Source organism: Argiope bruennichi, chromosome 2 (genome assembly GCF_947563725.1).
Source record: "Argiope bruennichi chromosome 2, qqArgBrue1.1, whole genome shotgun sequence".
Taxonomy (NCBI): Eukaryota; Metazoa; Arthropoda; class Arachnida; order Araneae; family Araneidae; genus Argiope; species Argiope bruennichi.
The window spans coordinates 7676682-7692287 of NC_079152.1; the positions used below are offsets into that span (position 1 = coordinate 7676682).

General features: G+C 32.4%; 1 protein-coding gene across 1 annotated transcript in view; it reads left to right on the plus strand.

Moving 5' to 3' along the window:
* Nucleotides 1–7159: 7159 nt before the first annotated feature.
* The window catches only part of LOC129956628 (neuroendocrine convertase 2-like), a 316381-nt gene continuing 307934 nt past the window's right edge, over nt 7160–15606 (plus strand). Inside the window, exon 1 of the mRNA XM_056068563.1 lies at nt 7160–7459. Within this exon, the coding sequence (XP_055924538.1) occupies nt 7280–7459 (180 nt within the window). The 5' untranslated portion in view covers nt 7160–7279. The remainder of the gene's footprint in view (nt 7460–15606) is intronic.

Below are 15606 nucleotides of genomic sequence, written 5' to 3' on the forward strand. Positions count from 1 at the left end.
TTATACGGGCAGTTATGACGTATGCGGAATGGATGAGGATGAGGCCCGATTTTGGAGACAAACTTGGCGATCATTTGTCGACTTAGTGACAACTTTGTCGAAGAAATTGAAAATTTTACAATCTACAGAAATAGTGGCGATATGACCAATAGGAGGCGAATAATAACGGTATTTTTAGAAGTTTCTTGCCCCTGCTTATGAAGCTAGAATCAGTTAAGTGCAAACGTTGCGTCAGTTTGTCTGAGCTCAAGCAATTAGTGAGTTGAGGATCCAATCGTGCTCCGCCGAGTCTTGGAGTCAAGTATTATGGCAACATTGAGTCATGTGCTGTCAATCATATAGTCGAGGATTGTTTAGTATTTAATCAACAGTCGTGTATAGTTGAAGCGAGTAGACAGTGAAGAAAAGCAGATGTTTGGATGGATGTGAATAATTATATAAAATCTCTCTTCTTGTTGAGTTCTGTCTGAGCGCTTTTTGCTACTATTGTTGTTAATTCTCATTCGTTGCTTTTCTGCTTCTGTTTAATGATGGTACTGTTCTTGTGTATACCCGGCTGCGTTTGTTGTTTGTGTCTTCGTTTTGAATAAATGTCTTTTTATAATATTAGATTTGTTGGAGTGGTTCAGCACACACCCACGTCGCCGAACCCGTTGATTGCTGTTGATTTTGCAGGATTATTTGTAGAAATTTCTGACGGTATGTGAAATGAAATAATAATAAATGAATAATAATAATGACCTTATTAGAAGATGGGGCACATTTTACTCACTGGGAATTTTTTTGTTCGGAATCCGTATAAAAAATTAAATTTTATATTTTTTAAAGTTTAATCCCCTGAAACTTTTAATTTATTTCATAACATTTTGCACCTTTTTTTATGCAACTTTGTAGTTTACAGTATATGTCTAAGATCAATATTTAAGGAATACAAGCCGCGGTCAATGTTTCTGAGACACCATTTATATACGATTTATTTGAAACTAAACATAATCAGTATTCCAACTGAAACAGAGTTATAAATGAATAAAAGAAATATAACGTTTAAAAATACATTTTATATATGTATTAAAGAATATATTTTTGTTGCGGTCTTTCTACTCTTTCTTTTCTACCTCATTATTATAAATACCAGGGGAAATCTAAATCTAATATTTTCTTAAATTCATGACAAAGACACTCATATGAAATCAATACATAACGAAACCAATTCATTAACTAATATATAATTTATTAAAATATCAAAACTGAGCACTGTCAACGAAAATGCATGGGCATACAACATTTCAAAATTCTGGCAAGTCGGAATGTGAGTGAACAATTGTTTACAAATTCCGTTTGAACAAATCAAATGAAATGAATTTCTGAGAGAAGCATTTTTAAGGTACTTGACAACAACGAAAATCATCATTTAGACCATAATCTACTTTCTATTAAGTCCAAGTGTAGAATTCTTATATTCCGATGTTTTGCTTCTTATTTTTTTTACTGGGAAACGAACAGCATCCCTCACATTAATCAAGTCTCGCTAACAGGTTGTCGCCCTTCGATTAATGACAGGCGAAGAGTTGTTAATCCCCACTTAATTAATTGGGATGACGTCACACCTAAGCCATTGGAATGCGTCGCGAAAATCGCTCTTCTAGTAGAGCTTGACAGTGATGTATACACCCAGGAAAACACTTGAATGGCTCCATTTACGAATTCGGAAACCACTAGAGTTCGTAGGAGTCCTGTGAATTTTGTTTTCTAGCATGTGAAGCATCGGAACAAAAATCGTTAAAAGATCCGAATCTTCACGAATACGAAACGTACATTCTTGCGATCCGCAAGAAAAATGATTCAAAAACGACGCGAAATTTAAAATTTAACCATTTCATCAAATTTGCAAATTTTTATTAAATTTCGGGCAATGGGATGTCTTTCTATTCGATAACTGAAAACTGAGGGGTGGTATGATTTAACCTCGCATTCCAGATACTTATCTACCATCTCATTTCAATTTCACCCTTCATGTTCTATTTTTACTGCAGAAATATTTGCTATCCTTTATACATTATCACAAATTTCTAATGGTCCCCCCGATAATTATATTATTTATTAAGACTCATAGAGTGCTTTAGAGTCCTTAACGTCACTCCACCGTTTCAGTCATGCATTAACTTTTAAACTTCTTGAATTGCAAGATAGTCTTACATGTAAAGGCTTTTCACTCCTATTTATATGGTGTGCGTACCTGGGTACCCTCGCATGTAGGTATACTTGGCAATGAATCGGCTGACGAGGCAGCGAAATCGACCAGCCTTCTTTTAAATGACCCCGTTCTTTTTAACAACATCAATAGATATATAAAAACCATTCTAAGTTTGGAAGGGAATCAGAACGGGACAGTTATGAAGCAAACAAACTTCATTCTATCAAATATTCCATTGAATTTTGTCCCAGCTTATTTAACAGAAAATTGGATTTAATTATTACCCGTTTAAGAATTGGCAATACTATATTTACACATGGGCTTTTGTTGTTGCGGGAGTCCGTAATCCCCTCGATGCACAATATGCCAATGACAGTTTGCCATATTCTTACAGAGTAACCACGTTTTAATCCTCAACGAATTTAGTGTTTTCATTCTTCTCACTTTATTTTAAAAGACATCCTTCATAAAGTGCATCATCCTTAACTTTTTTTACCTTTTTAAAAATGATTGGTTTCTTCTATCTTATACGAGTATTTTCATTTTCTTTTAATGCTACAAAATCTACACAACAGAGTTTTTTTTAAAATCCGAAATCAATATTTGCAACATTGAACAGAAGTTTTAATTAAACTTTTAAAATATGTCCATACGCCTTTTTATGAATCATGTGTGTCCTTTACCTTATGGTTGATGCTGCATAATCAGAAATGGTTTTAATGTCAGAAAACTCCTTCAAACTCAAGCTCAACTCCCCTCCCCAGATCTTTATTAATTTATTAATTCCTTATCTTTTAAGGAGTTCGCAGTCTTGCAGTACACATAGTTGCATCTATGTTAACAAAATAATAAGAAACAAAAACAAAAAAAACCGCAGCGACCCAGGCAGATGAAATTTAGTACATAATCTTAATACCGGCACTATCGATCCACGGGAATGTTTGAACCCGTTCGACTAAAAGGAAGGCGCTCCAATCACAACTTCTGCCCCCCCCCCTAATTTTTATTTTAATTATAAAATGAAAAGAGCGATTTATCGGATGAAATGAACGGCCGATTCATATAGATGATTATGAGAGACGCTTTTCCATGAAGAGCTAACCCTTATGACATTGTAATATTCTTGAGATAAATGTGGCCTAAATGAATAAACTGCATCTATGCATCAAGAAAGAGACTCGCACAATGACGATTACAGGATAACTTGTATATTCATTAAAACGGGGTTAACATCTCGTAATGAGAACTTAAGTGAAGGAAAAGAAAAAGATACTTATCGAAGACGCACATCAGCTTGTATACACACAACGACAACAACCGGGAACACCAACATTACTGCCTTATATGAGCCGTTTATTTTGAAAATGGGACAAGTCCATTTTTTGTTATTGCGAGATATTTAAAGGTTTGTGTTTCAATAAATTTAAAAATATTGGTAAATATTAATATATATATATATATATATATATATATATATATATTTGTATTTTGTGGTACCAGATAATGTAAGTTTATAATCCAATAGTGTTTACAGTGCTGACTAAAAAAAAATAAGAGTTCCATTATAACTAAATGAACTTGCCTCACTTTCAAAATTAAAGAATTATTGCAATCATTCATTTAACTGGGAAATAATATTTCCGTTGCATCAGCCTTTTTCTAAGAATAAAAACAAAATACTATTCAAATATTTATAACTGTTTCTTCATTTGATAAAAAGGGAAACAAAACTAAGAATATTCTAGTAGAAAATATAACATAACAGCAAACAATTCAGTTTTATTAAGAATTTCAATGATATTATATATTTCAGTTTATACGTAGCTATAATCAATTTGAATTTTATTCAAGATTTAACATTTTAAAAAATTCATGAAGAACGGGAGGTATATATGGTAATAAATCCATCATATCCTTGTATTTTTCAGATATAATAAACCTCCTTTTTTTTTTCTTACATAAAAGATAATTTTACTTGGAATTATTTACCTTCCTCGTTGTGTTGACAAATCGATAATTTTAAATTCAAAATCTCGTTCTATTGAAGTTTTGTTGAACATTTTGTATGGTGCATCCCTTGTAAATCTGATCCAACATATAGTTAATCAATTCACGGTTTCTCCATCGGTATTTTTCTTTCTTTTTAAAACCACTTTTTCCAGAGGTTGGGTTGAAAATGAATTTCCATGTTTCATTTCCTGTACTAAAAATTATGTTTTCGACAATTTCGTATTACTTTATAGTAATCCTGGGGAATATGCAAGGAACTGTTTCCTAGGTAGAATAGTCACTGGATAATTCCATTCCAAAATCACGATCGTTCGGTAGAAATGAATGTCCTGACAATAAAAATTTGTGATCAATGATATTTATTTCGTTGTCATTGGACTGAATAATCGGTGATGGAAGTAAACATTATTATCGACACACAAAATTAAGATATACTTTTTATTATTTATAAAATACTGTACAACCACCGATTTTCAATATGAAAAATAGATAAATAGAAACACCCTAGATTTCAGACATGATGTCAAACGGCCACAATTCCTTCACCATAGAGCTACCGGAGCAAAATTTTGCCGTAATATATTCGGTCAAATATATTACGGCAATCTAAGATGGACTTGCACCACTTTCAAAATAAACAGATTTTCAATACTGTTAAGAGCTAAAACTTCCATTTCCAAAATACTAGAATCTAAATATTTTTTTACTATAAATTTTTTATTCATAAAAGATCATAACAAGTTTTATCTATTACTGCCATTATCTCCATTTTTTTTTTTTTTTTTTTTCAAAAATGGACTTGCCCCACTTTTAAAATAAACGGCTCATATATGTGCGGCGACAAAAAAAAAAAAAAAAAAAAAAAAAAAAAAAATGCATCTTTTTCAATGATATACTAATTAGAGTCATCTTATTAGCATATTATGCTAGATATTTGCTCTTGTGCAACTGCATCGAATTAAACGGATTCGAAAAATTTTCATCCAGCAGATGCTGCTTATAAAAATGGAAGGACAATTTTGATTTATTTCCAATAAATATTATGTGAGAAATCAAAGGAGGAAAACCTATTTTTAATCTTACTTTTCCCACAAACAAACAAACAAAAAACAAAAAAAACCTTGCTTTTTCAAGTTTTTAACTTATTTTTCTTTTTGGGGGACATTGACAAGTGCATCAGAAAGTTGTTCGTTTTCCAACCACTATTCCGCTAAAGCTGAGAAACCCGTTTTACAAGGATTCAAAACAAGCCTCGGCAGTTTTCGTGATCACTTGCCGTTTTCTATCTTTGTTTCCCCCCCCCCCTGTTTTCCTTACCAAAAAGTCTGCACGCAAGTGGCGATTTTGTGAATGGATTAATGAATATGTTTCTGGCTATTCATTTAACCATTGGGTTAACAAGTTATTTTAATCATTTGTGCGTATAAATAAAAATGTCAGTTCTTGAACAGTTCTCTCTAAATCTCCTTCAGATCCATCTCTATTAGAACGGGTTCATTCAATATTTTGTAACATTTTTTATCCATGGGATGATGTTTTTATTCATTAAAACAATGCTTCCACCTGTAGTAATGATTGTGTTATTATGATATATTGATTTATCTTATTTTTCTTATCTTTGAGGGCCCATTCATAACGTTCGTTTAAAATGTGCAGTGTTTTTGAAAAATGATTTGTCACTTATGGAGAAAAAAATGGATTTCATTGTTTAAGTTCATCTCAACAGCACCCTGAGACTGAGGTGTGCGTTCATTGACAGGTTTCTCCCGAAGTAGCCATCGATAGAAGCTCTCATCGCCTAAAATAATGTATTCAAAACTTCGTCATATTTTACTCATTGTGATTCAATGAAATGAAAATATACAAGATGATGACACTGAACGCAATCAGGCTTACGGGTTTATCAGTTATTATTATTTTGTTTTTATCGCGTTTACGTTCCATTTTGATAGTGCAGGTAGGCAGTTTTGGAATACATTTCCCTATTTTGAGTGATCATCAGATGATGAGAAAAACACCTGAACAGGCACGTCCTCTCCAGATTTCCACAACGTATAAGTGATACGATGTTTGATCCTCCATCTCAGATTTTACCTGCGCAAAGTTCCTATTTACATCGGATATTTTGTGCGATTGATTTCCGAACCCTCCGAAAGCTTCCTTGCAATGAACAATTAGATATTTTTTCTTCATTTTGAAATTTAAAAATTCTTTTCTTTCATTCAATGAGGTTATGAATGAAACCCCAGATACATTTAGATAGATGATGCCGGTTTGTTTTAAAAATGGAGTTTCATGAGTGTTTTCTAAAATAAAATGTATCCTTTGGAGAAAAGGGATAATACTCAAATGTGTTTTTTACTTTCTTTCTCGTCTACGAAGTATAGAGAGAGTGTGGTAGTCTTCTACATTTATGACTGTTTTGACTTTTTGTGTTCGCAGAACGATGAACACATTTGTGGAAAAAATTCGAAAAATGTTATTGAAAGACTCGTTCAAGTCTGAAAAAGATGAAAATGATCTCATCAACAAAATGGATGGAAAGGTGATCAAAGGGCGCAGAAATTCCGTTTATAGTGTACTTTTTCTACATAAGAATGTAACATATATTTGATTTTATGGGTTGAATAGATGAAATACCGAGGTGATTAAAATGGGATGGACAAATGTTCGTTTATTAGACCGAACGTCCCATATGCGAGAGTTCAACCCCGAGGGGTGCGTGATGGAAGTTGCCAACTACCGATACTGTACCGCCCAGCACCCGCCCCCTTGCCGGACACCGTCATTTCCCCCATGCATTTTTCTTAAAAGAACAAATAAAAAAGAAATCACCGCAAGCAAATGAAGAGCGGCTGATCGATGAGGGAAGGACTCTCCAATCGAAGGCCTTCGCTCGCGCATGACGTCATCAGGGCCCGCACTCCCTCCCCCCACCCTGAATGCTGGCGATCAAGCCTTTCGCAGCAGACGGTACACAGAGGACCACAACACCGCAGACGATATTTCCTCCACTTCTTTTCTGCTCCGTATCCTCTGCAACAGCTGCAGAAAGCGAGACGTGCAAGTATCCTTATGCAAATATCCGTGATCGCGCCATGGCTGGTCGCTGTGGTCAGTGTGTTGACCGCTGTGGAGTTTGCCTCCGGAGAAGAGGTCTTCACCAATGCCTTCTTGGTGGAGTTGAAAGAGCCGAAAGGAAACGAGGTCGCCAATGAAGTCGCCAAAAGGAATGGATTTACGAATATAGGACCCGTGAGTACACGTTTTGCATGTTGGCTTTTGGCGACTTTGTAGCATGTATTTCATCGGACTGTCCCTACTGTAGTTGCATTGTATCAACCGTACATTGAGGTGAAATAAGTGATAAAATACTTTTTCAACGAGGCCGAAATAATTCGAATATTGATGTAAATGTGTCACCAAATGTCAGCCAGTATACAGCTTGATTGCATCAAAATATCACATCATCAATCGATTTATTAACCAATAAGTATTTTTTATTTAATTCATGACATTTCTAATAAAAGGAATTTAAAACCTTGGAAAAATTTAATTATCTGAAATTTCGTGACAATATGCTAGACATTTCGATTAAAAGCCTCACGTTGTCTTTCATTTTATTCGCCTGTAAGGTACTTGAGTTCATTCTTTACATTTTTAAAAATTAAAATTTAATTTTGAAAAATTTAAATAATTGGAATTGAATAACAATATGTTTGATAATTCGATCGAATGCCACTCGGGATATGATTCGTATGCTTCAAATCCTAAAATCTTGTCTAATCGAACATCTAATGTCTCGAATCCTAAAATTATAATGGACTTTATTCTCCAATAAGAATTTGTTAAAATGATAAATTATTTTAGAAATTTTAAAGGTTGGATTTAAATGACAATAATGTTTTGCTATTTTTTCCAAGCCTTTTTTTTTACAATATTTTCTGTTAAAGTTTCACTGAGCTTATTATTGAAATTTTAATTAATTAGAATTTACAGTTTAAGAAAATATATTTAGATAATTTCAACGTATAACAATGTCTTTATTATTCGATAAAATATGTATTCGCATATTGTGAATCTCACAACGTTATTCCGGATTTTTTTTACAGTTGAAATTTTAAAATGTAGAAAAATTCAGAATATTAGAATTGCATGACAATGTTTTACAATTTGATAAAATTTCGAATAAAAAATGCATTAAAGCATGGAATAAACTCGTATTATCACGCAGTTTATTCACTTAGAATTATATTTGAATCAATTCTTGATATATCATGAAATTTTGTTGATCGAAATTAAATTATATTACTTTTGACTCTTAAACAATTTGTGAAAATATTTTTGTTACGAAAATTATTTACCATCGAATAAGTCTACATTAATTCGAAAATTCCTTTCTAATGCAGTGAAAACTGTCATTATGATATATTTTATTTAGCGCTAATGTATTTGCATTAACTCTGTTCTTATTAATATAATCTTTACTTAGAAATTTTAATAATTGCAACTGAATTACAGGGAGTCTGTATTTTACTACACGATATTTGTATCATTGTCTCGTAAATTCCACTACACGAGTATTAACATCAAACTATCGCGAAATATGGATTTAAATGACAGTTCAAATGTAGGAGAAAAGACTGTTATCCTCTTTATTATGCGTTTGAGTTAAATCTTGAAATAACATGAAATTTAGATAATTACATTTAAAGAATAATAGTTTAAATTAGACCAGAATGATAATTAAAAAAAGTCCTGAGGCAAAAGGATGCGATTTGTGGAACCGGCTGCACATATTTTACATTTTGTCTCTGATCGTTCATCGCTTTTGACGGCTCAGAATCATCTTATTTCTCCAACAACTTGCATTGTGTTTGCATTGCACCATCTCTGCACGGAGTGGGAATTGCGTGACGCTGGGCAAATTCCCGATGTCTGAGCCATAAGCAGAAAGTCTGAAATGGCTCGAATGTCGTTATCGAAGTTCCACTAAATGCTGATTAAATAAATCAGTGAGAAATGTATCGGAAACTGATACCTCTCAATTTGCCAATAAGGAATTTGAGTTTAGGCTTGAAATGTTGAGCAGTTTAGATCAACGGAATTAAATCGCATTATTTTCGATCATTGGATCATTTTTTAAGGAAATTTGCTGTCGAGTTGTCATAATTGCTGATAAAATATCAGTTCAGATATAACGAAACTTCACATCGTCCTGAATTTTATTTACAAATACACTTCACTTGATCTTAAAATAAAGCCTTAACAAATGAATCTCGTCATTATTGAAAAAATAGATAATAGCCTCTCACTCATTTGCAGTTTTTAAATATTTTACTATACAATATTTATATTACTTTTCCTGAAAACGATATTCCTCGAATATAGTTTCCATGTATTGTCGAATGTCCATTTCAGAATCAGCTCGAATGTGAGGCGAGTTCGAATCGGCATCCATTATATCAACGAATAAAGTACGTAAGTTGTTCCTTGAGAAATTTAGAGAGTTGGAATTGAATGACAATTTTTTAATGCTTCGAGAACTTTTTCAATATTCTGTTGCAAAGCAATTACGTTATTTTCTGAAGCACAACATTGCTAAATATTCCGTGACACGAAAAATCGATCGAATCATCCATTAGAAAGTATCAAAACCTCGCCTATTCACAAACAAAGGAATGAAGTTGATTCATAAAATTGAAACCTCATTCCTGACCGAGAATGAATGAAAAAATGATACAATTGAATTGAATGTTGTGAAAATTCGTATCTCCACGCATTTTATTCCCCTGCAGGGCACTTACGTTGATTTTTGAATTTTTTTATTTGGAAATCTTGAAACATTTACAAACAAACTGTTCCGAACTGTTTGGCAGTTCTATCGAAATATAAGTTTTGTAAAATGTCGAATCCTTATTCACTCTATTAGCTAGCAAGCCGTTTCAGTTACCTGAAAATAAATCTTTGACCATCGAAAATATTTTTCAATCAATTACTACAAAATCTTTATTGTAAAATGACTATTAGATGTTGATCAAAACATCGGTTTGAGTGGAGACAATCTTCAAATTATATACGGTGAGTGGATTGATATTTTTAATTATGCATTCTCTTTCTGTATATATGCAGAATATTTTTCTCTAATCGTAGCTAAATAGCTCATTTCTAAATTTTTCTGCGTTAGACTGATACTTACAGTTAAAAAAAAAAGTTCTTAACGACGTAGTGTATTTGAGTCATTAAAAAAAAACTAAAATTTTATACGATCTGAAATTGATTTATAATCATATCTAGTGTTATATATTCGACAGCTTTTTTGCTACCGGAATGGATCGAGAAATGAAGTTTCGATTAGTAGGATTCATTTCCCGTTAATGACAGTTTGCAAGACTTTATATTGAAAAATTCGTGATTGAGTCCTTTTTGACTTTTTTTTTTCAAAAATCGTTAAACATCTCAATTTCCTGGCGTTTATTTGGCCCATTTTGGCCTAAGTTGATAAAATGGATTATACGGGTGATGATTATTAAACACCCTTACATGTGAATGTGAAGGTTACGGAACGGCTAAATGGTATGAACATGTCACCTTAATCAAAGATCACACCCCCACCCCATATACAGAGACACAAACTTGCTTGCTCTACTCTTTAAAAAATATAGATGAAAATTAAAACGTTGCATATCTGTGTTGATGCCAGAGGTTAGGCAGTAACAAAACAAAGATTCAAAGAAAAATAATAAAATGAAAATTAACTAACAATAACAACACAAAAAAAAACGAAAATTTTACGGTATCAACATAGAATAATGAATTTAAAGTAAGAAAGAGGACATCATTTTAAACATTAAACTTGTAGAGAGAAATAATAATAGTAAGATGCTAGAAAACTGTATTGAGAAATTCCGATTACAGGATGGCTATTCTAATGCTGACCTAAAAGCTAATTTTTAATTCGTTCCAGATAGGTATAATTCCATATGGAGAAATTAGCTAAGCGATTCAAAAAATAATACATAATCTTGCGATGTATATACAGGATATTCATTGTTCGTTTAATTGTTTTTTTAATAAAATAATAAAAAAAGTGTTAACGCGTGTTTATTTGGGATATTAATTGCCTATTTTTTCCACCTGGTGAATCCAATAAAATAATAATTTTTGATGTTATATATGCTTGAAGTTATCATTATTTATCATAACAATAAAGTGCTTTTTTGTAAGTAACAGCATCAATAACTTATATTTTTTCAAGAGTTTATTACTTTTCTTCATTTTTTTTCATGGTATTCCTAATAAATTTCGTTTTTCAATATTTTCGAAAAGGAGATCTCTTAAAGGCAACAAAATATTTAAACTCACCACTGTCGAGAATTTGATCTTCCAGAAGCAACACCGTTTCGTCTAAAAAACGAACATACTGTATGCAAATATACTGATACTTTTTCTCATGCGGGATGATGATGAATCTCAACAGTCCAGACCTCTAAGAATCCGATAAGCACGTTTTTGGATTTAAACTTGTCTGTTGATTAAATAGACAAGTTTAAATCCAAATAGAGTAGTAACTTGCACTAACACTCTAAATTAGATTATTGAAATTTGGTACGTAGAGATTATCCCAAAATTGTAGATTTCTCTCAGATTCTGGAGAAATCCATGCATTAGTTGTTTATTTGCCCTTTTATCCGTGCACATGCCCGCAGATGAATGACATTTCTTTCAGTTTTCTGTGAGGATTGTAGTTGTAGATTGCAGGTGTACGGACGAAATCCGTGATTGTGTCATTTATGTATTCGTGTGCATGTGGGCGTGATAACTGAGAAATGCTGGAAGTTGGAAGAACGGAATTCAGTTTGTGACCTTGCTGTCAATATCATTGATTTGAATATTCAGATTCAACTGGCGGAAAGGAATGTATCCACACTTTGTTTTATATTTTCTTCACTAACCTGTAAAGCACAAAATGAGCCATACTGACGACCCACAAGACGAAAAAGCCTCTGGGATAAGATTCCAGCTGCTTGCTTTCGTAATCTGGATCCCATAGGAGCAGCTGATAATAGGGGAGGAAAAGATATGCAGCGATTAAACTGTTTCACCCATGGGAATATCTTATAATGGAAGCTTTCAAACATGGAGTAGGGAAACTCAAAAACTCGACAGGATTAATCACTCACCGTGTGCGGATTAGTTCTGTCAGACTCCAGATTTATCCGATGTCACGATATATTGAAATCCGGTGTTTAAAAAATGAAGGGGACGTCTCGGGGCTGCTTTAGAACAAACGACTATGAGGAAAGAACTAAACGGGCTGAGTTTTTGAAATGAATCACATAACGATTGATAACGACGGCTCACTTTGAATTTCGTTATTTTCTTTTATGTGACGAATACAAAAAAGAAAAAAAAATCATAATAGTTTTTAAAAAATCAATTTCAAGATATCGATGTCGACATGTTTCAGATCTCTCCGAGTCCCAAAAACATGTTTTTATTTTCTCATATCGGGAAAGTATTGTAATCTTCAAAACATTCGATATCGAGATTTTGAGGATTTCACTGAGTTCGAAAAATACATTTTAAAAAAAATGTCTTCCTGTCTATGACAAAGATAACTCAAAAACGCTTTGGAGTAGGTGGATGAAATTCGGTATGTGATTTTTTGATTACAAATGTAGTTTTGTGTCAAACTTTTGTTTCACTCTGTTGTGAAAAGCGCGTTCTGAGACACAAATTCGGCTTTCGAATGTTATGAACCACACGCCAGAGAATAATCACCAAAAGAAAAGAAAAGAACTCTCCAAGGACAGCAGGAGAGATTCATTAAAAATGCTAAATGTATGCCAAATGTTAGCATTTCCCAACTCTTTTACGCCAACGGCTTGCAAGGCGTTCTCTACAATAGCATCTTTATTAGTATGCGAGAAGGCTCTGGGATAGCCGTCCCCGTTGGCTGGACTTACGTCTGTTTGTTTATATTCTAAGCAGCTCAAAAACGTAGCGGGGGGATTTTCATACGCGATCCTTTCACTAAAATGATATATTCCCGTCAGATTTCAGCCCTGATTTATTTACTTAAAATCTGTGAGTTTGTATGTTTTATACTGTGAATATGGTAATAGAGAAAGGTAAAGAATGAGGTCGAACGAATTATAAGATGCAATTTGATTTATAGATTAATAAATGGTTGGAACAATGTCCCCGAATGTCTTTATTCTATGATCGTATGCATGTGAAGGCTGCGGTTCAAAACGGCAACTATTTAGCCGCTTCTTAGTCAGATATACATGGATTTGTATTGCATTTTAATTATAGCTAGAGAACTTTTTAAATGCAAGCTCATTGTACTTTAGTTTACAAAATGTTCTTTATACTGTACAAGAAAGTCAAAAGCGAAGCAATGATTTTTCTAGTAACAAAATTAAATATACGGCGACAATTTTGTTATAATATATATCTTAATTGAATTTAAATTTTAATTCATTTCCTGCTTATTATCCTAAATGAGCTCATATTACTATATTCTAAAATTCAATCTTGATCCCAATCCCATATTTTTATTTCATTATTTCTAAAAAAATGACAACCCGTGCATTTCTCGTGCTGGGAGCGAAGAGATAACAATCCCTAACGGCTACACACTCCTTCTAATGCACCTAAGATTTCCTTTTCTAAATCGACATGTGTCTTTATCACAATGTATCAGTAATAAGAAGAATCTTTGCTGCTGTTTTCTGGTTCCGCCTTTGCTCCTGTTTACCAATTATGCCTTCCGTAGAAAAGTAACTTGAAGTGAAATCTCAAAACTGTCTTCTTTTCGGCCACGCATCTGTCATAATTATGATATTTGCACACTGATACACGTACGCACGCACGCGAACTTTCTGAACGACGAAGAATGAGACGATTCATATAAAGCCAATCATATTCGATGAAGTTTGTTTTTGGATCGTACGGTGAAGTATAGCTGGCAGAATTTATATTTTTAAAGAATTAATATTAATTATGCGTTTTCATTTTTAATTTATTATGGTTTATTGGTTTATTTTATTTATTGTAGCTATAGTTAATGTAATATCGGGTAAATTTTTAAAATGAATGATTGTAGTTCAAGTTTCTGTGAAACTAAGTTACGATTATTTCAATTATGTAAGAAAAGATTAGATACTTTTTAATGAACGTTTGAATATTTTCGATGTTTAAGTATTAACTTTTTACTCAAACAGAATACCTAAGCATTTATTAAAAACTAAAAAATGCATTTTAATAAAGATTAAAATTTTAAATATAATTATAATTTTAATACAATATATTTATATATATTAATATATAAATGTGAAATATATTTATATATTTTAATTAAAATACATACATATATTTCTTGAAAGTTGTAATATATCTAGTAATTAAAATTTTAATTATTATTTCTTTTGCCATCTTAAATTTCGATTAAAATTATTTATAAACTATATTGTTCTCGTAAAAATGTGTTTTTTGTTTTATTTTTATTTATCATGATTTATTCGGGCGATGAAGCGCGCTTTAAACATAAAATAAGTTTAACATCAGATATTATTTACATTTGAGGCAAAAAAATTTCTTTTAATTTATTTAAATCGACTCTTGCAGAGTTTCAATTAAAAAAGCTTTTACAAATTTTCTTCTATTATGGAATTAAATGCATTTTTCATTTAAATTCTTTTGTACTTTTTTAATTTGGTGTGTATTGCTTCCCGAATTCCCACCAAGCGTTATCATTCTCGCAGAAACCAAACTTAATTTAACGAATGAAAAAGTGGTAAAAACATTTAATTCTTTAATAATATAAAATTGCAATCCTTAAATGTGAAAGAAGTGCAAAATCGATAGCAAAATTCCATGTTCTCAAAGATGAATAAAATTCATTTCATTTCAAGCATTCTGGTATCATTATTTTTTCGTTTGATTTCCCCCGCCTGTTTCTTCAACGATTAGTCATTAAATTAAGAACACACCCATTACCGTACGAGGCGTCAATTTAATTATGTTTTAAAAGAAGAGATGAATTTGTGTTTTCAAATGATTAAGAAGGCTGTTTCGTCGGAGAATGTGAAAATTTCTTTTGATTCCGCGCGAAAGCTGGCCGGAGGAAAGATTAAAAGGTAAATAAAAAGATGCCGGGCGAAATCTCATTACGCGTTGTGACTAAACAGGATCAGAAGTGAGGAAAAAAGTCCACGATCAAGCGGCGCTTCTTTTTCATCTAGAGAAGGGTGGAACTTATCTATTTTCTTTTTTTTTTTTTACTCTAAAATGTGTGAATTCTCTGTAAAGCGAGATATAATTCCAAGCAAACCAGTGTCCTTTATGTTTCATATATCTAATAAATGTATTTTTCTTTCTAAAATAACCTCTTG